The 27,100-nt window shown below is 36.7% G+C and overlaps 4 protein-coding genes and 2 pseudogenes across 4 annotated transcripts; 2 read left to right on the top strand and 4 right to left on the bottom strand.

Moving 5' to 3' along the window:
• Nucleotides 1–101: 101 nt before the first annotated feature.
• LOC137729780 (pentatricopeptide repeat-containing protein At2g22410, mitochondrial-like) lies at nt 102–5,369 on the bottom strand (annotated as a pseudogene).
• On the bottom strand, nt 2,476–5,206 carry LOC137740608 (NADPH-dependent oxidoreductase 2-alkenal reductase-like). Its single transcript, XM_068480450.1, has 4 exons — nt 5,129–5,206; nt 3,131–3,250; nt 2,964–3,046; nt 2,476–2,892 (listed from the first exon to the last, which is right to left on the bottom strand). The coding sequence occupies exons 1-4, from the start codon at nt 5,204–5,206 to the stop codon at nt 2,514–2,516; spliced, it is 660 nt and encodes a 219-aa protein (XP_068336551.1). The 3' UTR covers nt 2,476–2,513.
• A 741-nt stretch (nt 5,370–6,110) lies between the features above and the next one.
• LOC137742838 (2-alkenal reductase (NADP(+)-dependent)-like) lies at nt 6,111–7,692 on the bottom strand. Its single transcript, XM_068482813.1, has 5 exons — nt 7,456–7,692; nt 7,081–7,258; nt 6,766–6,932; nt 6,599–6,681; nt 6,111–6,527 (listed from the first exon to the last, which is right to left on the bottom strand). The coding sequence occupies exons 1-5, from the start codon at nt 7,690–7,692 to the stop codon at nt 6,149–6,151; spliced, it is 1,044 nt and encodes a 347-aa protein (XP_068338914.1). The 3' UTR covers nt 6,111–6,148.
• Nucleotides 7,693–14,501: 6,809 nt separating this feature from the next.
• LOC137742754 (probable polygalacturonase At2g43860) lies at nt 14,502–15,622 on the bottom strand. Its single transcript, XM_068482735.1, has 4 exons — nt 15,418–15,622; nt 15,234–15,315; nt 15,035–15,143; nt 14,502–14,732 (listed from the first exon to the last, which is right to left on the bottom strand). Exons 1-4 carry the CDS (start codon nt 15,620–15,622, stop codon nt 14,502–14,504), a joined length of 627 nt encoding a protein of 208 aa, XP_068338836.1.
• A 4,297-nt stretch (nt 15,623–19,919) lies between these two features.
• On the top strand, nt 19,920–22,460 carry LOC137719495 (uncharacterized). Its single transcript, XM_068458539.1, has 2 exons — nt 19,920–21,096; nt 21,680–22,460. The coding sequence occupies exons 1-2, from the start codon at nt 20,491–20,493 to the stop codon at nt 22,040–22,042; spliced, it is 969 nt and encodes a 322-aa protein (XP_068314640.1). The 5' UTR covers nt 19,920–20,490; the 3' UTR covers nt 22,043–22,460.
• Nucleotides 22,461–24,657: 2,197 nt separating this feature from the next.
• LOC137742663 (sphinganine C4-monooxygenase 1-like) lies at nt 24,658–25,239 on the top strand (annotated as a pseudogene).
• Nucleotides 25,240–27,100: the final 1,861 nt, after the last annotated feature.

Here is a 27,100-nt window from a genome sequence, read left to right as displayed (position 1 = left end):
GGGTTTAAAGACATATTAATAGGTTAGTTAAAAATCAAATAAGTGCAAAGAGTCAGTTGGGTGTAGAAATAGGTTGCATGAGTTTAAATAAAATTTCCCTTTTCATATCTTTCTCTGATTTTTTGGATATTTCCATGTTAATACCTACAATCATATATATATGTATATTTTACCAATTTACCATATCTGGTAATGTTCAATACAATATTCTTCTAGTTGAAAAGCTGAAGGTTACTGTAATGTATTATACAGTTTACATAATGATAAGTGTTCTCGAGTCATGCTTGATTAATTTCTATGAATCAGGTTCTAGAATCGAACAATTTACAGAAGGAGTTGAGCGTATTAACCATTTCTTCTGCTTGTGGATGATATTTCTGCCTCTCTTTGCCTCAAATTCCCTGCCAGCTTCCTTGTACATATTATACGAAAGAAGATGAATGCCACAGTCCGCTACTCCCGTACCAGCGAGCTTTTTCCAAATTTGGTCCCCAACTTCAACATTCCCATGAACTCTACACGCAGCCGGTAATGCCCCCCACGTGTTGGCGTTCCCTCTTCCTAGTCCTCCCATCTTGTCCTCTACAAACTTGTCAGCTTCCTCCTTGCCCGCTCTAGCCGAAAGGTCAACCATGCATGCGTAGTGCTCAATCCCGGGTTTAACCCCGTTAAGGTTTCCATTTGATCAAACAATTCAAGTCCCCTGTCAACCATTTGATCAAACAGTTCAAGTGATTTCCTTGCATCCCCAGTCATTGCAACTCCAGCGATCATACAGTTCAACACTCCAGCATCCTTATTAGGAATGCCCTAAAAACCCCGTAAAGCTGCTTCCACATATCCGCATCACGTGTACATATCAACGAGAGCAGTGGCCAATCTCGTGTTAAATTCAAGATTGCACCTTTTAGCATAGCAGTGCACCCACAGTCCTTATGTGACCGCACCAAGATATGAGCAGAAGTAGTGAGAAACAATAGCCGCTCAATAGGCATTGTGCCTGCTTCTTGAACTTGCCTAAGAAAGCACCTCTCTGAAGTTGCTCACCCGAGAACACGCAGCCATCATCGCACTCCACGATATGGTGTTTCTCACAGGCATTTCGTCAAACAACGCTGGGCATTCTCAACATCCCCTGTCTTCCCATACCCGTAACCCGTCAATCATTGGCGTCCACACCACCACATCCCTTTTAGGACTTCTATCAAACACCATCTTTGCAATTTATATGGATAACGGCATAAAACTCGACCAGCGAGCTAAAGAACAAGAGTCGTCACCATACCCGAATTGAACTACATGACCATGAACTAATCGACCACTGAGCTTCAAATTTGGGCCGAGAATCGTGCACGCTTTGATCAACGGCGGAAAAAGTGTAGTTATTCGGAACAAACCCATAATTCAACATGTCCAAATAGCACGAAATGGCGGGAATCGGCAAATGCGACTGAACGTATCCTCTGATCATGGTGTTTTACATAAAGATGTTGCGGTGGTGATGGTGGTGCTCGAAAATTGAGCAAGCGTAGTACAAGAAGCATCTTTGGAGGTTGCTGCGGCGGATAAGAGCGGCGCAATGGCGTATGGGTTTTCGGGTACACGGCATACGAGGATGTGAGCGTGGATTTGCTTGAGCTGGTTTAGGGTTTTGAATTTTTGTGAGAGGGGAAACAAGGTCGTTGCTTCTAACGGTTTTCTGAATCGTCTGAATTGGTGGGTAACCTTTGGGTAGTCCTCAAGTGGAATTTGGACATAAGGGGGTGTATAACTTGATCAAACTGATCACGGCCGTCGGATTTGATGACTTTGTAAAGTCAAAGTTATTTCAAAAGCAATTTTATTGTGAACACAGAAGTTTTTATAAAAAGTTGTGTTTAGAGAAAAAAAACACTTAAAAGTGCTTTTTTTTCTTCTCAAAAGTGCTTTTAGAAAAAACACATGGAAGTGGTTTTTCAAAATTATATGACGTCTGTTTTTTATAAAATATTTCTATAATCTATAAGTGTTTTTTAAGTTTTTTCTGTTAAGCATGGCCTGAAATGTTTTTATTGTCAAAATGCACTTTTAACCCTTCTTAAAACAAATAACAAGTATCTTCGAATCCTATTACTTTTACATACTTGGTTTGTTTGGCCCAAGAACAATGACTTTTTTTTCTTAATGAACTACTCATATCCATGAAGAGGAAAATCAAACTTGATTGGAAAGGAACATATATGTTATCTTTTCTTTTATTTTCTTTGGATTTTGGAGCTTGGACCAAGCAATTAGCTAAAAACTACTTAATCACCTGCTCATTGCTTAACAACTTCCACTTGCAGTTCAGAAGTCCTAATCAAGCTTATATTATATGTTTATATTCCATCAATTTGAAGCCAAATGCAATTCAAAATTGGAGCTTATGTGGACTTTGTTCTGCTTGTTCCTATTTGTGAATTTACTTTTTGTTACTGCAGATAAAAGTAGTGCAGGTAAAACCAAACAATAATGAGAGATTTCATATCATATGTTCACTCATCTGCAACCTTAACCATTTTCTTTCCTGTGTTATGACCGCGAAAAAGTCCAATGAAAGCAGATGGAAAACTCTCCAAACCACACGAGATGTCTTCAACCACGTGCAAATTGCCCGTGCGAAGATGATCCACGGTGGTGGAGATGAAATCAGAGTACACATTCATGAGATCAGGTGCTAAAAACCCTTGGATCTTAATTCTCTTGTAAACAACGTCTAGCATATTTGGCGCAGCTCGTTTTCCTGCATCTGTGTACTCAGAAATCACGCCGCAAACAGCAACCCTTCCGAAGGTGTTCATGTTCTCAACTGCTGCTTCCAGCATCTCAGCTCCCACATTGTCAAAATATATATCAATCCCATCCGGGAAGTACCTGAAGATCAAACACAATTTATTATTAACCCGTATTTCGCTTCAAAACAATAGGATCAAAGAGAGGTTTACTTTTTGAGAGTTGACTTTAAATCAAGCTCTTCCTTGTAGTTGAAGGCATCATCGAATCCGAGCTTTCCCTTGAGCAATGCCACCTAAAAACAGAACATTCAGATCAATTTTCATGAACAGATTCTGATTGAACATAGCGTACTAAAAGAAAAGTTTTGTAAGGTCACCTTTTCTTTGCTTCCGGCACAGCCAACAACATAGCAACCGAAGAGTTTTGCATACTGTCCGACCAAATTTCCAACCGATCCAGAAGCTGCAGATACGAAAACTCTCTCCCCCTTTTTAGACTTAAAATTAATAATTGATTTAGAATTTTAATACTCACACCTTTATTAAACTCCTAACTAATTTTCAATTCAAAACATTTCCAAAATAAATAAATAAATAAATTAGAATAAGTTTGTACCCATTAGCTTTTTTAAAAAATGTTTTCAAAATTTTAATCTTAAAATGTACTCATTCTTAAATATACCAATTTGTTATATGTAAAATGTAGACCTGGCATTCGTGTCGTGTTTCTCGTGTTCGTGTCGTTTTCGTGTCATACCCGATAGCTTAACGGGTCGTGTCGTGTAATACCCGTTAAAGTAAACGGGTAATATGACCCGACCCGAAATCAACCTGTTAATATTTCAGGTAATATGACCCGACCCGTTACCCGTTAAGAAAAATATATTTTAAATCAATAAAAATGAAAATGAAAAACATAATTTGACCCAAAAAAATGTAAAACATAATACTAAATCAGTATATGCATACTAAATTTCGGAGTTGACCCCTTAATGAAAGTTGTAAAGCTTTTTATTACGAGTGATTACATTTTTCACACTTCTACAATAATTATTATTAATTTTATTAATTTTTCACTAAAATAAATAACATTGTTCATGAGATTTGGAGGATTTTAAAAATCTAAACGACCATGTAACCTTGCCAATGGAACTCAAAGCTTACATGTTATTCCTTTTACAAAATCCTCAATTTTCATAGATCATCATGACATAAGATTTTGTGGTATATATCCACTTCTGTAAATATTTTAAATTGACGATCAAATTATTTCATTGTATTCATATAAGATCAAGGAGTGTAGCTGTAAAAAATCATCAAAATCAGAGTTAAAATAACCGTTAAATCGTGATTTTTCGTTTATAACCGTCGAAACATTTTGTCTCGTTACTTGATCTCTGAATGTTTGTTTTTTGCAATTTCTGGCGTATGCGATCTCGAAGCATATATAAACACGTTTGATGGTTGGATCATTGAAATTATTTTCATATGATGCGTATCCCATCAAAACGATACATTAACTAACACTAAGTGTTTATTTATATTTTCATTAAGTATAACATAAGATTTTGTGGTATCCACTAATGTAAATATTTTAAATTGAAGATCGAATTCATTCATTGTATTCATATAGGGTCAAGGAGTGTAGCTATAAAAAATCATCAAAATCGGAGTTAAAATAACCGTTAAATCGTGATTTTTCATTTATAACCGTCGAAAAGTTTTGTCTCATTACTTGATCTCTGAATGTTTGTTTTTTGCAATTTTTGGCGTATCTGATCTTGAAGCATATATAAATAAATTTGACGGTTGGATCGTTGAAATTAGTTTTGTAGGATGCGTATCCCATCAAAACGATAAATTCACTAACATTTAAGAGTTTATTTATACTTTCATCAAGTATAACATAAGATTTTGTGGTATCCACTAGTGTAAATATTTCAAATTGAAGATCGAATTCATTCATTGTATTCATATATGGTCAAGAAGTGTAGCTGTAAAAAATCATCAAAATCGAAGTTAAAATAACCGTTAAATCATGATTTTTCGTTTATAACCGTTGAAAAGTTTTGTCTCTTTACTTGATCTCTGAATGTTTGTTTTTTGCAATTTTTGGCGTATGCGATCTCGAAGCATATATAAACAAGTTTGACGGTTGGATCGTTGAAATTAGTTTCGTAGGATGCGTATCCCATCAAAACAATAGATTCACTAACACTTAAGAGTTTATTTATACTTTCATCGAGTATAACATAAGATTTTGTGGTATCCACTAGTGTAAATATTTTAAATTGGAGATCAAATTCATTCATTGTATTCATATAGGGTCAAGGAGTGTAGGTATAAAAAATCATCAAAATCGGAGTTTAAATAACCGTTAAATCGTGATTTTTCTTTGCTTGCGGTGGTGATGGTGGTGCTCGAAAATTGAGCAAGCGTAGTAAAAGAAGCATCTTTGGAGGTTGCTGCGGCGGATAAGAGCGGCGCAATGGTGTATGGGTTTTCGGTAGACGGCATACGAGGATGTGAGCGTGGATTTGCTTGAGCTGGTTTAGGGTTTTGAATTTTTGTGAGAGGGGAAACAAGGTCGTTGCTTCTAACGGTTTTCTGAATCATCTGAATTGGTGGGTAACCTTTGGGTAGTCCTCAAGTGGAGTTTGGACATATGGGGGTGTATAACTTGATCGAACTGATCACGGCCGTCGGATTTGATGACTTTGTAAAGTCAAAGTTATTTCAAAAGTAATTTTATTGTGAACACAAAAGTTTTTATAAAAAGTTGTGTTTAGAGAAAAAACACTTAAAAGTGCTTTTAGAAAAAACACATGAAAGTTCTTTTTCAAAATTATATAACGTTTGCTTTGTATAAAATATTTCTATAATCTATAAGTGTTTTTTAAATTTTTTCTGTTAAGCATAGCCTGAAGTGTTTTTATTGTCAAAATACACTTTTAACCCTTCTTAAAAACATAACAAGTATCTTCGAATCCTATTACTTTTGCATACTTGGTTTGTTTGGCCCAAGAACAATGACTTTTTTCCTTAATGAACTATTCATATCCATGAAGAGGAAAATCAAACTTGATTGGAAAGGAACATATATGTTATCTTTTCTTTTCTTTTCTTTGGATTTTGGAGCTTGGACCAAGCAATTAGCTAAAAACTACTTAATCACCTGCTAATTGCTTAATAACTTCCACTTACAGTTCAGAAGTCCTAATCAAGCTTATATTATATGTTTATATTCCATCAATTTGAAGCCAAATGCAATTCAAAATTGGAGCTTATGTGGACTTTGTTCTGCTTGTTCCTATTTGTGCATTTACTTTTTGTTACTGCAGATAAAAGTAATGCAGGTAAAACCAAACAACAATGAGAGATTTCATATCATATGTTCACTCATCTGCAACCTTAACCATTTTCTTTCCGGTGTTATGACCGCGAAAAAGTCCAATGAAAGCAGATGGAAAACTTTCCAAACCACACGAGATGTCTTCAACCACGTGCAAATTGCCCGTGCGAAGATGATCCACGGTGGTGGAGATGAAATCAGAGTACACATTCATGAGATCAGCTGCTAAAAACCCTTGGATCTTAATTCTCTTGTAAACAACGTCTAGCATATTTGGCGCAGCTCGCTTTCCTGCATCTGTGTACTCAGAAATCACGCCGCAGACAGCAACCCTACCGAAGGTGTTCATGTTCTCAACTGCTGCTTCCAGCATCTCAGCTCCCACATTGTCAAAATATATATCAATCCCATCCGGGAAGTACCTGAAGATCAAACACAATTTATTATTAACCCGTATTTCGCTTCAAAACAATAGGATCAAAGAGAGGTTTACTTTTTGAGAGTTGACTTTAAATCAAGCTCTTCCTTGTAGTTGAAGGCATCATCGAATCCGAGCTTTCCCTTGAGCAATGCCACCTAAAAACAAAACATTCAGATCAATTTTCATGAACAGATTCTGATTGAACATAGCGTACTAAAAGAAAAGTTTTGTAAGGTCACCTTTTCTTTGCTTCCGGCACAGCCAACAACATAGCAACCGAAGAGTTTTGCATACTGTCCGACCAAATTTCCAACCGATCCAGAAGCTGCAGATACGAAAACTCTCTCCCCCTTTTTAGGCTTGCACACTTCAAAAAATCCCCCATATGCTGTAAGTCCACTAAAACCTGTAACCAAATCAATTCAATTGTCAACGAATTACGTGATTCAAGGACACCATGTGTCTCTATTTTTAAGGGTAAGAAGAGATAAACAGCAAAAATGTCTCGAGTCAATATTGGAGTATCAGTCGTCATGACGATGAAGTAAAATTACCTAGAATTCCAACTTGATAAGAAAGTGGAAATCCCAAATGGTCAAATTTCCTAAACATGGTCCCTTCTTTTAGAACAGTGTACTCTCCCCAACTGATGAGCCCCACAACCAAGTCATCCTTCTCAAACTCTGGATTCCCAGAAGCCACAACTTTTGCCACACCATAAGCATCAATTTCCTGCCATCATCATAATAAAATATTAAATATAATTATAAAAAGCTCAATTATTTTTGAAATGGGAGCTGCTATATTTGCACTTTAAAAGCATCATTCAGCACTTCAATAAATAAAACAACAGGCGCAAGATGTTTGTTTAGGAGTGCTAATAATATTTTTCTTTACAAATTTTGTAATCCATATGCTTCTAAGCTTACTTCTCCTGGAGCGATGGCAGTTGCAAATCCTATGGCTTTCTGGGAGGAGCTGAAACTTTTCATGCGGTTGAGCTGGTACGGATCAATTGACACATAGAGATTTTTCACGATGACATCACTGGAACCAGGGGAAACTGATAGAGCAAGGGGTGAAGTTTTGAGCTCGAAGTCTGATTCTTTCGGTTCTCCGTCGTCGAGGGGGGATTTTATGCTAATGTACCTGTTGGTTACCTCCATTTTCAGCTGCCTCTTTATGCAGGCAAAGCTCAGTGGATATATATATATAGAGAGAGAGAGAGAGAGAGAGAGAGAGAGGGAGAGAGGGAGATGGAGATGGAGAGAGATGAGAGAGAGAGAGAGAGAGAGGGAGAGGTTCAAGAAGAGAGAGAGGCAAAGCTCACTAGAAAAATCAAATAGCCGGTCAGTTCACGACAAAACCGGAATCAAGATGTGATAAGAAGGCCGCACAAACGGTTGATTCTCTATCGCTAATTGTTGTGCGGAAGCTTCAAATATGAAACCAAAGCTAATACGGCAAAATATGACAAGACAAATAATCCAACAATAACACAAGGATTTATACTGGTTCGGCGTAAGCCTACATCCAGTTCCGAGACGGCAAAGAAATTCCACTAATGTCAAAAGGAGATTACAAATAGAGTTTTAACTCTCAAACCCAATAGCCCACATACACCCAATAGCTCTCACTCTCACAAAGAACAAATGGAGAAGATGGAAACATATACCAAATTCCTTCTCTCCCAAAAGCCACAAAATGTAGCACAAATATCTTTTATTGAGTGATCACTAACAAAAGGGGATTACAAACAAATGGGAAGGAGCAGCACTGTTTCAAATGGGAGAGCCGAATGCTCTCTCCTCTGCTCTCCTTGCTCTCTGTATTCAGCTCAAAACATAAAATGAGCTCTACTCTTTCTACTCACCCTCCGTAGCTTTCTATCTCTTTCTCTTCTCTATTATTAGGCTGCAAAGGCAACCACCAAAACATAAAGGACCAAAACCCACGGGTGTAGAAGAGAAAGAAAACATTTTCCCTTTTTTTCTTCCCTAAAACAAGGTAAGGTGTTGTCCACCTTTTTCATATTTTAATAGCCGAAAGTTATATTGTCTTGTTGTCCACTTGGTCACAAATCCAACACTAATAACATGCCAAAACAAAATACAAGCTGAAACCTCCAAATATATCTGATGATGGTCTTTTAACCAAAATAGTTTATTAGATTTGCATAATTCCTCATTCTGATCATTGAGATTTGAAATCAGTAGAAGTGGTCCCTGAGTTTGTTCATCATCAATCATTTTGGTCATTCTTAGATAATTTTGTTATATAATGACAAAAATACCCTCAATTTAATAAACAAATAACCAAAATGATTTAACAAAAATTGAGGGTGTTTTTATCTTTTTATCTTTATTTAATGGAGGTTTTTCAAAGAGGAACCAAAATGGTTGATGATGAACAAACCACTCGTATTGATTTTAAATCTCATAAACTAAAATAAAGAGTTATGCAGATCTCAAATATTATTTTGAGTAAAAAAATGAAAGCAACCAATTAAAACTCGATCCAAGAAGATGCTTTCATCTTAGATTATGGTGTTGTACCCCTTTTTGGGGGTCTTTTACATTGGTTTTTGCAGTAATTTTAAAATTCGTGTTTAATGCACGTTTATTTTTGTGGTTTTATATTTTAATGGTGAATATTGTTAAAAAAAAAAAATGAAAAAAAAAAGCCTCAATGAAGATTTTTTTGGTCGAGCTGGCTGAAACCAACCATGCATCTAAGATCAATTTTACCTTTAAAAACTGCTTGGTTAAGAGTTAATTCAATTCACTCAGATGAATAGTAATTGATTGCAACGAATAGTAACTGTTCAAGTACATTTTCTCCTTAAATTGAATAAACTAATTAATTTGTATTAAAATATTATTAATTTTTTTTAATAAAATAATAAAAAATAATTTTATTTTTAATTTGCGATAAGATTTTTAACAAATCTTGTCACGTCATGTGTTATTATCTGAAAGTACAATTTTTGTTAATAGATTTTTAAGTACAATTTTAACCAATTCTGAAGCGCCACATGTCATGATTATGTAAGAATTTTATAAATAGATTTTGAACCAATCCCGTCGCGCCATATGTCACTATCTGTTTAGAATCCTTTAGAATAGATTTCGATAGGAATTTTAACCAATTTAGACCAATAGGCCATTTTTTTGCAAACAAAAGTATATGAAAACTTTGGTTGAAAGTATTGAAAATGACACGCCCGACCCCGATATCCTTCAAACACCAGGGTAGGCACGTGTTGGCCGACATCCGAAGGTGACGAAACCATATTAACATGCATGTAAATTATGAAGAAAAAAATAACGTAAATAAAACACGTAAATTTTACTAATAAAGAATATGCAAATGTAGGAACGTATTCAGAGCATACAACTAACCAAGAATACTATATAATGAATGTTATAAAAAGGTAAGAACAAAGGAATGGGTCCTACACCAAGAGGACTCGAATATACCAATGTGGAAGTGCCTTGACGCCGAGATTGTACGCCTCGATTCTAAGTCTTGAAGGGGCGCAAAACAAAACATGAGTGGACTAAATTTATATATAAGTAATACTAAACCAATTATTCTTCAATGTACTAACCCCCAGGTTTAGAAAACTCATATAGCATAATAAGTAATAAGTTTTCCGAAAACCCTAACCTGCCATAAAACTTTCATAAAACATAAATTGTATAAAGTGTGCTTAGTAGTGGAATCACAATTAGGGGTGGGCATAAAAACCGCCAAACCGCAAAACCGCATCGAACCGTAAGAAAAAAAACCGAAAAAAACCGTGTTGACCGGAAAAGTCAACTTTGAGTGAAAAACCGAACCGAACCGTTCAAACCGGTTCCGGTTCCGGTTTCGAATGACCAAGAACCGGTCGAACCGAACCGAACCGTTTTATTAATAATAAATAAATAAATTATATATACACACACATGTCATGGTATAATAGGTTGAAAAATTGTGTACAGGAGCTGCTGCTTCTTGCTTGCTCTCTGAAGTCTGAAAACTTGCAATTTGTTTCATCATTTTTTTGTTTGTTGACTGATTGACCAGTGCATATGTATTTTAGTTGTCTCTTTTTGTTGACTTGGTGCCACTACCAAAGACATTTGCATTAAAAAAGATGTGTTGTATGCAACTTTATGTAATCAGTTTTAGAAGATGTATTTGAATGCATAATGATTTGGTGTTCAAATAATTTATTATTAGGAACCGTAAACCGGCAAGAACCGAATCGGAACCGGTGTAGACCGAACCGTAATGTTCTAGTCATAAATTTAAGTGGAACCGCACCGAATCGAACCGTTAATATATTTCGGTTCCGGTTCCAATTTAGGGGTGGAACCGCACCGAACCGCACCGTGCCCACCCCTAATCACAATCGCCCAAAGGCCCTACATCACCTGCCCGAAGGATATATAAGCAGCACTCGCCCGAAAGGCCCTACATCACCTACCGGAAGGCATATATAAATATCATTCTCCTGAAGGCCCTTCATCGCCCGCCCGAATGCCATATATAAATATCTTCCGCCCGAAAGCACTACATCGCCCGCCCAAAGGTCATATATAAATATCTTCCGCCCGATGGTCATATATAAGTATCATTCGCCCGTAGGCACATAGTATGAATAACCACCAAGTAAGCACAGAAAATCATGGACATAATCTTTCCAAAATATATCTCATCGAAGCTCAAACATCATATCATAAATTCATAGGAGAGTTCTAGCTCAAATCCTCATCACAAACCATGTTCATAAGTATATAATCATAAATATTTCAAAGAACGTAAATCCGATAAAGCATGATATTTCATAAAGCGTAAATCCGATAACTCATAAACATTTCTTAAAATGTAGTCATAAAATCATGATTTTCTTAAAATGTAGTCATAAAATCATGATTTTCATGTATGTATTTCTAGTAATTAAATCATGCATTTTGGAAGGGATCCACTCACCGATACTCTGTCGTTGAAGAGTCGTGCAAACTAGAGAAGACGAGGTCGCCACTAACAAACGCACCTAAGCACATAAAGGGACCAATTAATAAAACTCTACTAAAATGATTGAATTTGAGAAAACAAATGTCGTAATCAGATTCATGACATCGAAAAACCTAAGGAGGGACCTCGATTTCCCCCACGCACCGCCATGCACAGAAATGGGCCGTCGAAAAAGTTGCCGAAAAATTCACCCGTGGAGGCGCGTGTGCTCCACACACCAGCCATGACAGCCTTTCATGCGCTGACCATAAAAATCTGGGAATTAAGTCTGTGTTAGGTCGGATCTAGGTTTTGGTTGCTGGGTTGGACCAGGTTATTGGATTGGGCCCGATTATTGGGTTTTGGATCCAATTTTGGTTTGTGGGTCGGGTCGACCCAGTTTCAGGCCGTGGGTCAGCCGGTTTCTATGAAAATGGCCGAGAACCTAAACGGAGTTCGATTAACTCCATTTCACAATTGTAACTAGCATGCCATACATGGATTTGAAGCTATGAAGGAGAGGAATAAAAATATACCACTAGTGTTCCTGGCCGTGGCTTAAGTTGGCGAAAAACGGCCTGCAAGTCATGGCATCCCTTGCCGGAAACTGGATTTGCTACCCCCGAGCTGATTTCGTGTTAATCCTTCACAACAACAAGTATACCACTTAACAATAGAACTCAAACATCAATTTGAGACAGAGAAAGAATGACTCTGAGGCTCACCTAATCAGAGGTGGTGGAACTTGCCGGATTCGTCGACATACGATGGTAATGGTGGTGCTCTCGATCTTTGCACTCGCAGATGAAGAAAAGGGATGAGAGATGTGAGAGAGTCCGATAGAGATGAAGGAGATTAGCGAGAGATCCAAAAGATTTCGAAAAGATTGAAATTCTAAAAGAGTTAATTAATCTGGACCGTTGGATTTCGAAAAGATTGAAATTCAACAACCCAAAACTGGACATATGGCTAACGATAAGATTTTTGACATTTTCTCTTCTTTTTTTTTTGGGCAGAAAAACCTGGACCGCTGATATGAAACCGAACGGTGATTTTTCCATGTCACTAGCCATAGGGTCTGAATTTCAAATTTTTTTTACCGTTGGAGAAAACTAGCCGTTATAAATCTAACGACCATCGCTGCACCACGTACCCCCATGTCCCGCTTCTATTAGTGTGCCTGCATCGCGATGTCGGGAATGCGCGGCCACGCGCTTGGCGTAAAAAAATTGTGATTTCACATAGCTGACCTCAGCCTGCGTCAAGTTGACCGGGTATTGGGCCAGCTAATTTTCTACTAGGCATGTGGTTGGCCTCCCCTGGAGACCAACTGATTCGATGGGTGGAGTGAGTTTTTTGGGGGAGAGGGAAAATGGGTTTGTTTGCCCAGCTAATACATGGAGGGCTGGAGTTGCTCTCAGATGTGACTGTGAGGAAGTTTCTCAATAAAAAACCATGTGAGGAAGTTCGATTTTTTTTATTTTTTTATTACAATTCTTGGTGGATGATTTAAAATTTGGATACTATTATCTATATGTAAATTTTTGAGCTATTATTAGAGTTAGTCCACTGTCTTATTTTTAAGGAAAATTAATGAAAATGACATGAAAATTTTGAGTTTTAACGATAAGGACAAAATAAAGGGTAAAGTGAATAGTACCAGGTTTGACTGTTTAGTGTAAAAATGTGATTTTTCATTAAAATGAATAATACTGCGGATTTTTCATTAAAACTTCCTTATTTTTATACTTTAATTAAAAAGTTCAATTTTTTTTGGTACAATGCCTTGTGGATGGTTTGAAATTGGGGTACTATGATTTAGATCTAAAAAATTGAGTTGGCATTGGATTTAGTCCACCGTCCTATTTTTTTTTACTGTAATTAAACTTTTTGATTTATGTATCTTTATTCACATTTGTAATTTGAATATTTAAATATGAAGATCTAACCATTTTTCTGAAAAATAGTTAAAAGAAAATTTATATGTTATCATATATGATTTCCATGTCATGCGTTGCTTATGTAAATTCAACTTGTGATGGAGGTAGAATATACGAAAACAAATAAAACTTAATCTACCTATCATCCATGAAAATAGTTTAAACAAATTTAATCTTCATACATTTATGAATACATACTGGTTGTTGTGGACCTTTTTAATCGAGTTGGATTTGGGTCTCGGTTGAAACACTCAACTCTCCTGGTTTGCTTTGGACATCAAGTCCTGAAATACGTTGAAATAATTAACACGTCTTAGGAAGCATTCAAGATGAATCAATGACTCCAATTTAGCAATGATTGTATCAGTTACATAACCCCGTATATTACCAGTGGATCATGGCTATTTGGTCTCATTTATCCAAGATGTTGGTATTTACTTTCTTTTCTTCACAGCTCATTGTTATCCGATGCCAATGGATCGTTAAAGACAATTACGTACGGTGACAAGGCTGAACCGGCACAAGACATATCGTCAGTGTGTGGAAGTCTAATTCCCACTTTAGAACGACTTGAGTTACCAAGCGAGGTACGCCTTACTTGCCTTGCTTTATACTGCACTTGCTAGCCTGATCATTCTCAGTTGCTAATGTAAAATCTTCTTTTTATGCTCCTTTGTTCTCTTCTCAGGCCTGATAAAGTAGACCAGAGTCTTAAGGTGTTTCGGAGATTAGCGACTTCACTCAAGGAAATGACGATTCGACGGTTAGGCTCATGAGAACACCAGAACCGCCTATTATAGTCTGACTCGATGAATTTTGCATTAACGTATCCGATTTTGTATTCTAATGTTATGGTGTTGTATATTCGGATTGTGTAAACTGCAAAGTATTACAACTTTTTGTCCGTCAAAAACTCCAATTTCTTTATAAATGCTGTAGTTTTGCAAAAATGAACTGTTGAAAAAGTTTAGATGAGATAATTGATTAAGTGATCGAATTCTGATACGAGCTGTATCAGGTAAACAACAAGATCAAATTTGGAGACAGGGTTCTGGTTGAATCACTCCGAAGGCAATGCCATGGGCATTGGTGCAGTTCGAAGTCAAGTTCTGTCCTTGTATAGCCGGTCTAAGGTATATAGATTTCAAAAATACTCCGGTGCAAGCGACAGAGCGACTGCAGTTGAGATTGATAGCCACTTGGGAACTTGATGTACCATACAGGTTGTTGAAGGAGACATCACTTATATGAACGCCAGTATCCTACAACCGAAAGAAGTATAAATCGAAATGATGCGAAAAATTCAAGTTTGCATTCATGGAGGGGAGTGTGATCGCTTTTACCAGTTCCTTGCAGGCGCCCCTTTTGCTGCAGTAGTTTTGATCGATAATTATGGGGTTCTTAACGGAACGGAAAAACATGTGCTCGAACGTGACCCGTCGGACGTAACCTTTGCCGGCCTTGATAGGGCCAATGTAGGAACAAAATGTTACTCAAAACACTGAAGATTGAATGAGAATGTCTCTCGAATTTGTTTCCGAAATTTCGGGTTTTCATTCGGTACCTGCCATGTCTTGATTCGAGCTCCGTTGGTGGTTCCTTGGAGGTAGACCTGAGTTACATGAATGTTCTCCACCTGAACAAAATTCCCACTCCTCCCTAAGCTGCCAATGCTGCTTTCAAAAACAACAGGAGGGTGTGAAGAGAAAACAAATACGCGAAAATCATTACTCTTGAAATAACGAGTTTGGAGTAAAGCTGACCTGATTCCGTGGCCGGGGCCGCATTTAACGTAGGAGACGACTATATTGGATGTATGGTCTCCAATGGAAACACAATCATCGCCTGTTGATGAAATCATTAATTTCGTATCAATGTCAACTAACATGTAATTTTTCCATCAAGAAAATAAAAAAGAAAAATTGAAAAATTTGAGAAAACTTTTACCCGTTGCTATAATTGCATTAGTGACAAACACGTAGTGAGAGGCAGAAATGTGAATTCCGTCAGTGTTGGGGCTTCTTTCCGGAGCTTCGATCAGCACATTCTCTATGTGAATTCCTTCGCACCCTTCTATTAAGACATGGACTTGAGAGCTATTTACGAAATGAACCTCACTAATGCTGCTGTTGTGACACGACACAAACTTCATTGCCTGTACTTAAACCGTATGTAATCTCCATATATAATGACAATTATTGCCTTCATGAATAAATATATTTGTGTAGGGAGAGAGGTTTAGTGATGGTACTTACAGTTGGGGCCAATACAGTGCATCCCTTCTGAAAAGAAAATTTATATCAGACAACATATCGATAATTTCGTTCTTCTAAAAAATTATTGGGTACGGCCGTCCGTATTACGTCACACGTTCGCCCGAGACACTGAGGGAATCTCTCTATTCAGGTCCGCCATCGCCCTGTAAGCTCCGATGGCGGGGATTCGTTTGTCTGTCTTCGTGAATGGGTGACGTGACACGGGCGGCTGCATTTGAAAATGTACCAGGCCAGGGTGGGCTCTGCAGGACTGATCCCACCAGCCTTTGCCTCTTCCATTGATTCTGCCAGGGCCAACTACCTTGAGCCCGCTGACTCGTTTGAAAGCTAGCCATTGACTTTGGTCAAGCTCCTTCCATGCTTCAGGTGAGTTTGGTGCCAAAAGTCTCCCTAGTATCTACCGAAAAATAACCAATAAATTATATATTTCTTAATTTGTATAAAAAAAAATCAAATTAGATTCATGGAAAAATAATAACATTCACTCAAAATTACAGAAATGATTTTCGTATTGTTTTAGAAGACAAAAATGAAAGGAGAGTGGAGAATGAAAAATTGGGAGTGTGAAAATTATTTTCCGACAAGCTATTGAAAACTGCATCCGAAAAATCTTACCAAAAAATTTATGATTTTTGGCTTGCATGGACCGCCGAAGACGACCGGATTAACCAGAAATTTCCGTCGTGGAACGATCAAGGTAGAAATTTCAGATTCTGAGTTGCATGTTGCATTCCAAGCCAGCAAGAATGCCTGTAATAATACAAACTAATGGCATTAATCAGTGGATTAAATCTTATGTTACGAAATATAAACAGCTTAATTAATTAGATACATCCCAGAAAAACATAGTGTACTTACTTCGGAATTATCAATGTTGCCTCCGGCACTGATAGCTCCGAAGTCTCTGACATCAAAAGTCGTTAGATTTGCAGGTTCGGTTGAACAAGCAATGGCGGCGGAAACTAACGACCCCAGAAGAAGAAGAAGAAGAAGAAGAAGAAGAAGAAGCAGATAAAAATAGCCCCCCTGCATTGGTTCAGAAATTTTGGAAGGACAAAAGCTTTTTAAAACCGATATAGAAATATGGGGGACAATTAATATAAAAATATAATACGTGTTTGAGAAAGAAAATATATAATATATAACTGTTATTGTTTTAGTTTAATGTATATGTGAAAACTATTGTTTTGTGAGGCGAAATGATAAGCGGTTTTATTGATAATTAACCACGGATGAGATTTAGAGGTTCCACGAATTAGAAGAAATAATCTTGAAATAGAAGGCCAATTTAGTACTGATTTGGTTTTATTTATGTAAACCTATTTATAATTCTTGATTTGTTTTACCTATAACTTTAAAAAAATAAGTCATGATTAAGGTTTTTTATTGACAATTGGATTTGACCAATGTAAAAACAAATCTAGGACATGAAAACTAATTTAGAGCCGAGATCATCAGTTTAATAAAAGTTCACATTTTCTAGAAAATAAAAAAAATAAAACATAAAACAAGAAGACTTGAGATCTGAAATGCCAAGAAATAATTAAATTAAAACATTTTACACTAAGTAACTTTTCATAAATAAATGTTTAATTTAGAAGTTAAGAAAAAGATTTAGCTAGCTTTTCTCACCATGGCATTCCTGGAATTAAGCTACCACCAAAAGGATGCAGCACACTTTATGGTATCTGCAAATTCAAAACATAATGGAACAAAAAGCAATACCCAAATTCTAATAATTAGAGATTTTGACAAATGATATTACATTTACAATAAATTTATCTAAAGTATGGGGAAGAGGATTCGAACGATGCAGAAGGAATATAAAAACGTTAAGTAACTTATTAGTACCAGAGTAATTCCATACCTCTTGATTTTCCCAATAGCTATAGTGCTTGACATTGAAAATTGGAATTGTATGAGAAACTAGTTAGGGATTTTTTTTTTTTTTTTTTTTTTCTCTTTCAAACCTTGCATTCTTTGTCATGAATCCTTACATTTGGAAGAAAAAAATGGGTATCCATTTTAAGGAGATTATTAACCTAATAAGGTTAATTAGCAAAAGTTAGCTTCTAATTTTCTGCTTTTGGGAGATGTTTATTAACTAAGTAGTTTTATACAAGAAACTTATGTTTCTATATTCAAAATCCAAAACTGCTAGAGTATATAACATCCCATACAATACTGTCTTAGTTACCACACATGCATTTATGTTATGGTCGTGAAAAACGTTTATCCAAGCCAAACTACACATCTGAAACGCACAATATGTGATTTAAATGTTCTTTTTTTTTATCTATTTTTCTTTTCGTTTTTATTTTTAAACCAATCAATAGTAATTCTCATTGAATGGTTGCCGATCTTTTCTCTTATCAAAAATGAAAGAAGATTCTTTAGTTCCAATTACCAACCTTCGAATGCAACCAGTTGAAACTGCATGTCGAGATTAAATGATTAGCTAGAAACTTTGTTCGATTGTTTAGAGAAAAAAGTAGTTTTGGTTATTTTCTTCTTCTCTATAAAGTGGCTTCCATTCCATACCATTTAATTACAAACGTCAACCAAATAATCGATATATTGGGAGTGAAATCATGAAGAGTATCTTGTTGCCCAAGTCTAGCCAAAGTGCAACCCTTTCAATCCACACAATCCCTCATGAGTACAATCTATTTGCAAAATACTAAGGAGACTCTATTAAAAGTGAAAATCTGATGAACTCTTTGCTACTTTATATTTTTTACACAATATTTTATAATATTAGTACGAAAATTGACGTTAAATTGTGAGGTGGTAAAAAGTACACGAAAAAGCATACTTTTGAAAAGATCCTCTTAGCATTTCTCATCTGCATGCATGGACATCTTCTTCAATAATTACAAGATCTTTGCTTCTTCAAGAGGATTACCATCTTCTTAGTTATTTCGAGCGTTCCTTTTTTCGATTAACAAGTATGACACAACTGTGAATTTGCCCATCAAATTCAACCAAAAGAAAGGAAAATGCATGATCTTGAGCTAAGCCAACAACAAGAGCGGTTATAAATTATTTTACTTGACCACAAAATGGGTAATACTTAAGACCATATTCAAAATCAATGTGATCAATATATAAGATTGTTTTTTTAGTATATTACGGTGAGTTGAAATCCAATTTATTGGATTTAAGAACTTCTATTTTATTTTATGCAATAATTGTCGTTCATGAGATTTTCAAGTCATTATAGATAAAAGTATATACTTTCATATTTACCCAATTTGTACAGATCATTAACAATGAAAAATCTTATATTACTTGTCGTGGCAGGTCCTAATTGGCTGCATAAGATATTAATGCTTTTTATTATGTAATTATCTTACACATGGTAAGCATTCGTCGATGCGACTACGCTATTAGGATTGCATATTAGGGTGCAGGAGAAAATCTCTCCTCTTGGACCCTTATGTTCTTGGTTTCTCTTTCTAGACAATGTCAATATATGTCCCTTTTGGAATAGTTTAGGGCTTTCTTATTTCTTTTAATACAATGGTATTATCTTTTAAGCAGATTAATTTAGATTAAACTAACCCAACCAGCTAGTCATAATAACTAGGTATCAAACTCGTTAGCAATATGAGTTAAAATTGAGATTTCTCACGAAGAAGAATACTAGTTAATTGTATTGTCAAATGACCATACATTTTTTTGTATCAAGATAGAAAAGAAGAAAATTAGATTATGACTAACATTTAAGTTTAATTGTTCAGGTTGGCTCAATAATATTCTCAATCAGTGTGACTCATCCAAATCCAAAAAATAAAATAACAAAATAAAAAGAACAATAACAAAAACAAGTTTAGCACATCCTAAGTGGAATCGGATCCCCTCTGGATCCATATATACTGAGTCTGCTGAGCAGGTAATTCGGGTAGTTGAAATTTGATCCAACGGTTACAATTATTATAATTTTTAAGGGGCTCCTTGTTTATAGTCATTGGATCAAATTTCAACAGCCCAAATCGCCTGCTCAGCAGGCTCAATTTTATTGGATCTCGAGGGGATCCGGTTCCTTGAGTGAGTTGCCAAAAACTGTTTTCTATCTGAAAAATCATTGTTTGGCCAACAAGTTACAAAAGGGTTTAAGCAAAGAACCAACCAAAAGGATTCCACTATCACTAAAGCTTACAACATATTTGGCCGAGTTGTCAAAAGGATCATTTTCTACCCAAAAATAGGGTTTTTGGAGAAACAACTTAACAGAACAAGCTTGATTTCCAAACAAGTTTAAAACATTTTGGTTCAGTTTCCAAGAATTGTTTTAAGAAACAGTTATCAAAATTAATACAAAAGTAATAGCTTCCAGCCTTTACTCACATCCAGATTTCAATCTGTCTTTTCAATTACAAATCTTGGGTTCCCCCTCATTCATCCCCAATCAACCAAGATTCAACATTTTCCCGAGAAAACCCCAGAAAGTTTGCAACTTTACCAAGAAAATCCCAGAAAGATTCAAATTAGCCATACATCTGATCCAACGGTCCAAAACCAGAATCCATAAGAGAAAACTCACTTGAGTTTCACTCTTTGTAGACTGTTGAGAGTTGAAGCTCGTACGCTCATTCCCCAGAAAAACTTCTACAGCAGCAAAGCCACTGCAAACAGATCCAATCCCAAAATTTTCCCGGAAAATCACGCATTTTCCGAGAAAGTCACAATTCTCCCGGCAAAATAAAACCCAAACTTTTTCCCACCAATTTTCAGATTTCGAATGGCTAATGCTTGGAAAAGAGACAAACCCATGAGACCCCTTTTATTCCTCTTCTCTGCAACTATCGTCCTCATCTTCGTCTTCTTCTTCCTCGCCGCCCGCCCTTCCGCCACCCTCTCCACTCCCACCGCCATCGACCCCACCATCCGAACCAATCTTCCGATCTACGGAATCTCCTCATTCAATTGCGAGGAGTGCCCGCAGTCGCACCCCGTCATCGCCAACGTCGTCGAAGGCCTCCGGTACCCCTTCATCTACTCACTCGCCGATTTGGGCAGCTTGCCGGGGAAGCCCCACAAGAACATCGTCAGATTCCTCAAGAGGAAGCCGTTCCGGAAGCCCGATATCTCGGCGACGATTCAGGGGGTTCTGGAGAAATTCAAAGGAGAAGGGAGGGACAACGGGCTGGTGGTGGACGTCGGTGCCAATGTCGGCATCGCCAGCTTCGCCGCCGCCGTCATGGGTTTTCAGGTGCTTGCTTTCGAGCCGGTTTTCGAGAATTTGCAGCGGATTTGTGATGGGATTTACTTGAATCGTGTGGGGGATTTGGTGACGGTGTTCGAGGCCGCCGCCTCCGATAGCCCTGGCAATATCACCTTCCAAAAGGTACCCCCTTTTTGCAATTTTAATTTTGGGTTTTTGATTTAAAGTTTTGTGCTTTTGTTAGCTATGAATTGGGTTTGTTTGTGAAATGAACAAATGATTGAAGATGAGTAAAAATAAAAATTTGCAATTTGAGAGTACATAGGATGGCGATTTGGGTGCGAAAATTCTTCGTGCAGGACATCTGTTTCATAGTCGGACTAATTTGGATTCGAAGGTCTAATAATGTGCTATAGTTACATGATGGGTTGAATTGGTGATGCTAATGAATCCATGTGACCTAAGCTGAGTTTTTGAGTGATTTGTGATGAAGTATTCCCTTTTTTGGCCTTTGTTTCACTAAGAATATAGAAGCACAGATGAATAATGACGAGAATGCGCCAGGGGATAGTAGAGGATTAAATACTTAAGATCGAGAGGCTGCTCTTACCAAACGGCATTCGATTAGCACAATTGAAAACTCTATTTTTGGCATTGTTGTTTGGTTTGTATTAGATAATTATCAATAAGCTCTCCAAAATTATGTAATGCTGTGATAATCTCCTGTCTGCTGCGTTTCTCATGTGAATTCTGCTTGTGTTACCAGTTGGTTGGTCGGATGGACAACAGTGCTATTTCAGCCACCGGCGCAAGGCTGGCCTTCAAGAATAATGAAGAAGTGGCAGTTCAAGTAAGGACCATCCCTCTTGATGACGTGATCCAGGAATCAGAGCCTGTTCTTCTGCTCAAAATTGATGTGCAAGGTTGGGAATATCATGTGCTGAAAGGAGCTTCCAAGTTACTGTCCAGAAAGGCAGGAGAAGCACCCTATATCATCTATGAGGAAGATGAACGGCTGCTACGAGCCAGTAATAGCAGTGCAAGAGAGATACAAGAATTCCTGAAGAGTGTGGGTTACAATCACTGCACCCAGCATGGTACAGATGCACACTGCACCAAATTGGGTTAACATGTTTTTCGTACCTTAGACTTTGCCACAAGAAACAGAACGAAGCTACCACATCATGGTTGGTTTGCATATAATTTTCTGAAGACGGACTAGTCATACATGATTCTGTCAGATAAATTACATAATGATCTAACAGATATCAATATAACACAGTGAGAACGTGCAGTCTGTAACGTGCTTGGCTAATGCACAAGTTGAGGGCAAGCTATTTTGGGAAACATTCCGTGAATACATTGAAATGCATTGAAAGGAGATTGGTTCAGAAGAAGCTACTTGTTGAGATCAACCGGATTTTTGTGTTGGTCGGCATGCTGCAGTGTGCCTTTGAAGGCTTTTAATTGTAAAATGATTTTTTTTGTTATCTGATCTTTACTAATAGATCAGCATTCATCCCCTAATTAGTTAAGTAATAAATCATCTTGTTAGTAGCAGTTGAGCAGAAAATATGGCATGTACAGTATATTTCATTTATGTATAATCCTAACCTCTAAGTATTCTATCAACTTGGAAGAATGGTAGCCTAAAGGGGTCTTCGCCTTCCTCTTTCAATAGCAGCATCTGCAACGGAAAATCAAATATATTCAAAAGTTCTTAACGGGAGTCGACCTCAGCAGGTAACCGGAGCCATGGATGTCATGGACAACACAATGGGGTGACGTGACCTGTGTGGCCATTTGGCTTCACATGTAGGACAACATGCTCTGTTATAACGAAGAAAGTTGAGGTTTCACCATAAAACCAATTGACAATATGAGAAGTAGCACAACCTCTTATAAGCCCATGTAAGGTCTTTCCTCCCATCAATGTGGGACTCATTCTCACCAACCATAACCCTCGACATGTCCACCCTGTTTTACTTCTTGCCAAAACATCCAGTAGGGTCATTTTTCCGGCGCCAGAACACCCATTAGGGCTGTTATGACTCCGCCTAAAATTTCCGTTCACACCCTTGTGAATTTCTTTCCGGAAGCCCTCATTACTTATGCCTTGATCTTTCTTTTCATGTGGCATGTCAATCGCACATCGTATTTCATTAAAAGTAACCGAAAGAGATTGAAAAGGCAGAACCATCCCGCGCTGGCGCTTGGTACTATTGGCTTCCATGTCACTTCCCTCATACTGCAGTCAAAGCCTCATTCGACACTTCTGATGCTGCACAGGGCTCTTCAAGTGCTGTACATTTAGCAAATTGATAGTACATAAAGATTTAATTACTGTTTGAAGACAGAACGAAAAATGTCTAAGTTTGTTGGTTCTTACGATCAAGATACTCCAGTACGAACGTGAAAAGGAAGTTGAATAGAAGAGTAAATCCAATCAAAGCTGCCACTCCAACCCAATACCAATGTGCTTCCGGAAATACTCCTCGAGAGTTCCAAGACCGGAACCTACAATACAAATTTACACTCATATTAATTTGCCAATTAACATTTTTCAAAATATATGAACCGAAGCATGTATATTGAAGTATTTACATCGAAGTATATGTATCAAAGTATGTGTACTGAAATATGTATTAAAGTATGTGTACTGAAATATGTACCAAAGTATATGTACAAAAATATGTACCAAAATATTAGTTCGCCTACAAAGCATGTGTGTCGAAATATATGTATCAAACTATGTGTACCGAAATATTCTTATCGAAATATGTGTACCGGCCAGAATGTATGTACCGAAGTATGTGTATTGAAATGTACCGAAGTAAATGTATGTACCAAAATATATGTATCGAAATATATGTGTACCAAAATATGTGTATCGAAATATATGCACTGAAGTATGTGTATCAAAATATATGTACTGAAGCATGTGTATTGAAATATATGTATTGAATATGTGTACACAAATATATGTACCAAAGTATATATATACCAAAATATAGTACCGAATCATGTGTACCAAAATATATGTAGGTATGTACTGAAGCACGCGTACCGAAATATATGTACAAAGTATATGTACCAAAATGTAAGTAATTGTACAATTCTCAAAATATAATGTAGATCACTGTGGTTCATATGTATAGACCCGAAATAGAAGGTTGTCGATGTAGTTGAGAGAGAGAAGACCATCATCTTATACAAAGTGAGGAAGTTGGAGATGTCCGCAAAGTGAGGGTCATACCTTATATAGTTATAGGTCAATATGAAATGTTAGAACTTAAGTGTAAATCTTTGAATTTCAAATCAGTAATAAATTCTGCAACATCTCTTATAAAAACAAATATTGTTCACTAACATAAAATTAGAAGAAAGAAAACCATAAATCAATGGAAAATGGATAAATGACGTGAAATATGCATGCTGACATATAATAGCGTTAAATGACTAAATTCAATTCTTAATCTTATATCAGATATTAATCAAAAGTTCATTTTCTCCAAAGATTACACCCTAATTTCCTATATCCTTAATTATAGTTTGAATCGAGCTTTGGAAATTATTTGTAGTGTAAACTATCTCATTTTATAGTAAATTACTACGTATAATGTTCAGCCTTCAGTCTGAAGAAATGATTATTCTCACATTTTTATTTTCCATCTTTCTCACATTTTAGTTTCATTTTTCAAATGTCATTTTCATTATTTAAATTTTCACATGAGGTATTGGGATATGTGTCCCATACTCCTATACTGGGTTTACACTGCAGTTCTTCAAATTGTGGAATCCAGATTTCCAGACTTCAAAATCCCAGTAGTGAAAGAGTTAGAGGACAAAAACCTTGTCTCCAAACCAACTGTGATTGTCGGAGTCTTGCTTCAGCAGTTCGGGCAGGCTACAATAGCGGGGCTGCTGTTCTTGTTGATAGGCCCGACCACTCTCGGCCATACTACTACTGTGGACTACCAGAAAACCTTCATGGCACCGTTGCACACAACGGTGCAATTTCTCTTCGCCATGCTTGTATCAGACACGTGGCAGTACTTGATTCATCAATGCATGCACGAAAACAAGTTCCTATACAAGTATACGTATTCCTGCTACCATAGGCTGGTGGCGTTGTACGCCTACGGAGCACTGTACAAACACCCCCTCGAGGGGCTGGTGGTGGACACCATGAGTGGTGCTGTAAGCATTTTGGCGTCGGCATGTCTTTGAGGATGTCAATTATTTTTTTTCTCGTTGGCCACCGTCAAGGCAGCAGACGACTACAATGGAATGTAGATTTCATGGCATCCTTTCCACCTACTTTAATACAAGTTAAAACTTGATTAATAATTGTAATAAAAATTTATATCATGTAAAATGTGCTACATCATTGGGTGCACAAATTTAATGCAAGAATTTGGTGTATGTAGCACTACCCTATAAATATAGGTAAATTCACCTAAAACATAAAGGTAAATACTTTATTTATGTGTGTGTATATATATATTTATATGAACAAAAGTTCCTAATAATATAATAATACACGAAATATAATTTACTTACGAAACAAAAAAATGTTTGATTCAAAATTAATTCATTTATAATTTACGTAAAGTATAGATAAATTATTTGCACACGCATATATAATAATAACAAAATGTGCCTCATAAAAGAATGTTGGACTCGCCTCAAGGTTGGGAGCAAAGGCCATTCATCAAACGGGACGTCAGAGCAACCAGGTGGCATAGAGTATTCGCGAAAATTTTTGGCAAGAATATGTATAAACCGGTGAGTCTCTGCAATTCTACTCAACCCGGCTTGAACTAGCTCGAACCGACTTCAATTGGGTCAGATTAGCTCAGACCAGCTCGACGCGTATCAAGGTACCTTATGATATACTTCCAGCTTCATTGACGAAATCAGTATCGACATGATATGTTTTCTTCACTACGCAACCCAATATCGTATAACTTCACCTCCTTGTTTGGCCACCATCAAGGCAGTGGACGACCACAGTGGAACGTGGATTCCAAAAACAATAATCACTATACCACGCCATCCAGTATGCCCTGCATGTGGTCATATTTTGGTTTCGTTTGACAACACCTTCATTGCTTTTCAAGTGCATGATAAAAAAAATAATAATAATAAAAAGAAAAAAAAATAGTTTTAAAAAACACTCCTGGTACTTTTAACGAAAAATTACATTTTTTATCTTTTCTTGGTACTACTCACTACATCTTTATTTGTCCTCTTTCATTAAAACTAAATTTTTTTTTTCTTACTTTTCATTAGTTCTCCTAAAAAAAATGGCATTATGTGTCTTATCTAGAGCCGTCTTTGAGTTTTTAGTGACTTGTGCGAAATTTATAACAAGGCCACTTTTTAAGATAGTTTTTTAGAAAGAAAAAAAAAAGTAGGACAATATATTGATACTAGAAAGTAATAACTTAAATCAAAACAAACTTCAGGACTTAATGATTATAAGTGTACAAATATCATTAAATAATAAGTAAAAATAGCTACAATCATAACTTTCATTAAATAATAAAAAACAATTCAATCTTGAACCACAAAACAAGAAAATAAGCTTCAAAAACTCTTAGCTTTAAAGTTTCACCTGAACATATAGCATTATTATATCATAAAATTTTTTGAAAAAAAAAAAAATTAGGATGTTGTAATTGGCACTCCAATATCTCATTGTGCAATCTAAATTTTTATAGTTAGAAAGAAATTTTTTTACCCTTATAATTGTCACATCCCGGCCCGGGCCCCCACCACATCCCGGGCTCGACTCCACCGTAGCACGATATTGTCCGCTTTGGGTCTCCACTACGCCCTCACGGTTTTGTTTAAGGAAACTCACACGAGAACTTCCCAGTGGGTTACCCATCCTGGGATTGCTCTCACGCGAACTCGCTTAACTTCAGAATTCCAATGAACTCTTAAGCTAGTGAGCTCTCAAAAGACCTCGTGCTAAGTAGAGATGAGAATATATATATATATAAGGCTTACATGATCTACTCTCCTAGACGATGTGGGGTGTTACATAATGATTTCACAATGAGATTTTAAAATTCTAATAAAAGCATTTTTTTTTTTTCATATGACATTATTACATGTAAATATTAGATGCCAAAATTTCAAGGCCCTTTTAAATTTTGGGTTTGCTTCCCCCAAAGGC

This window comes from Pyrus communis, chromosome 1 (assembly GCF_963583255.1).
Source record: "Pyrus communis chromosome 1, drPyrComm1.1, whole genome shotgun sequence".
Lineage (NCBI taxonomy): Eukaryota > Viridiplantae > Streptophyta > Magnoliopsida > Rosales > Rosaceae > Pyrus > Pyrus communis.
Note: the sequence above shows the minus strand (reverse complement) of the source record. Positions and strands in the feature narration are given on the sequence as shown.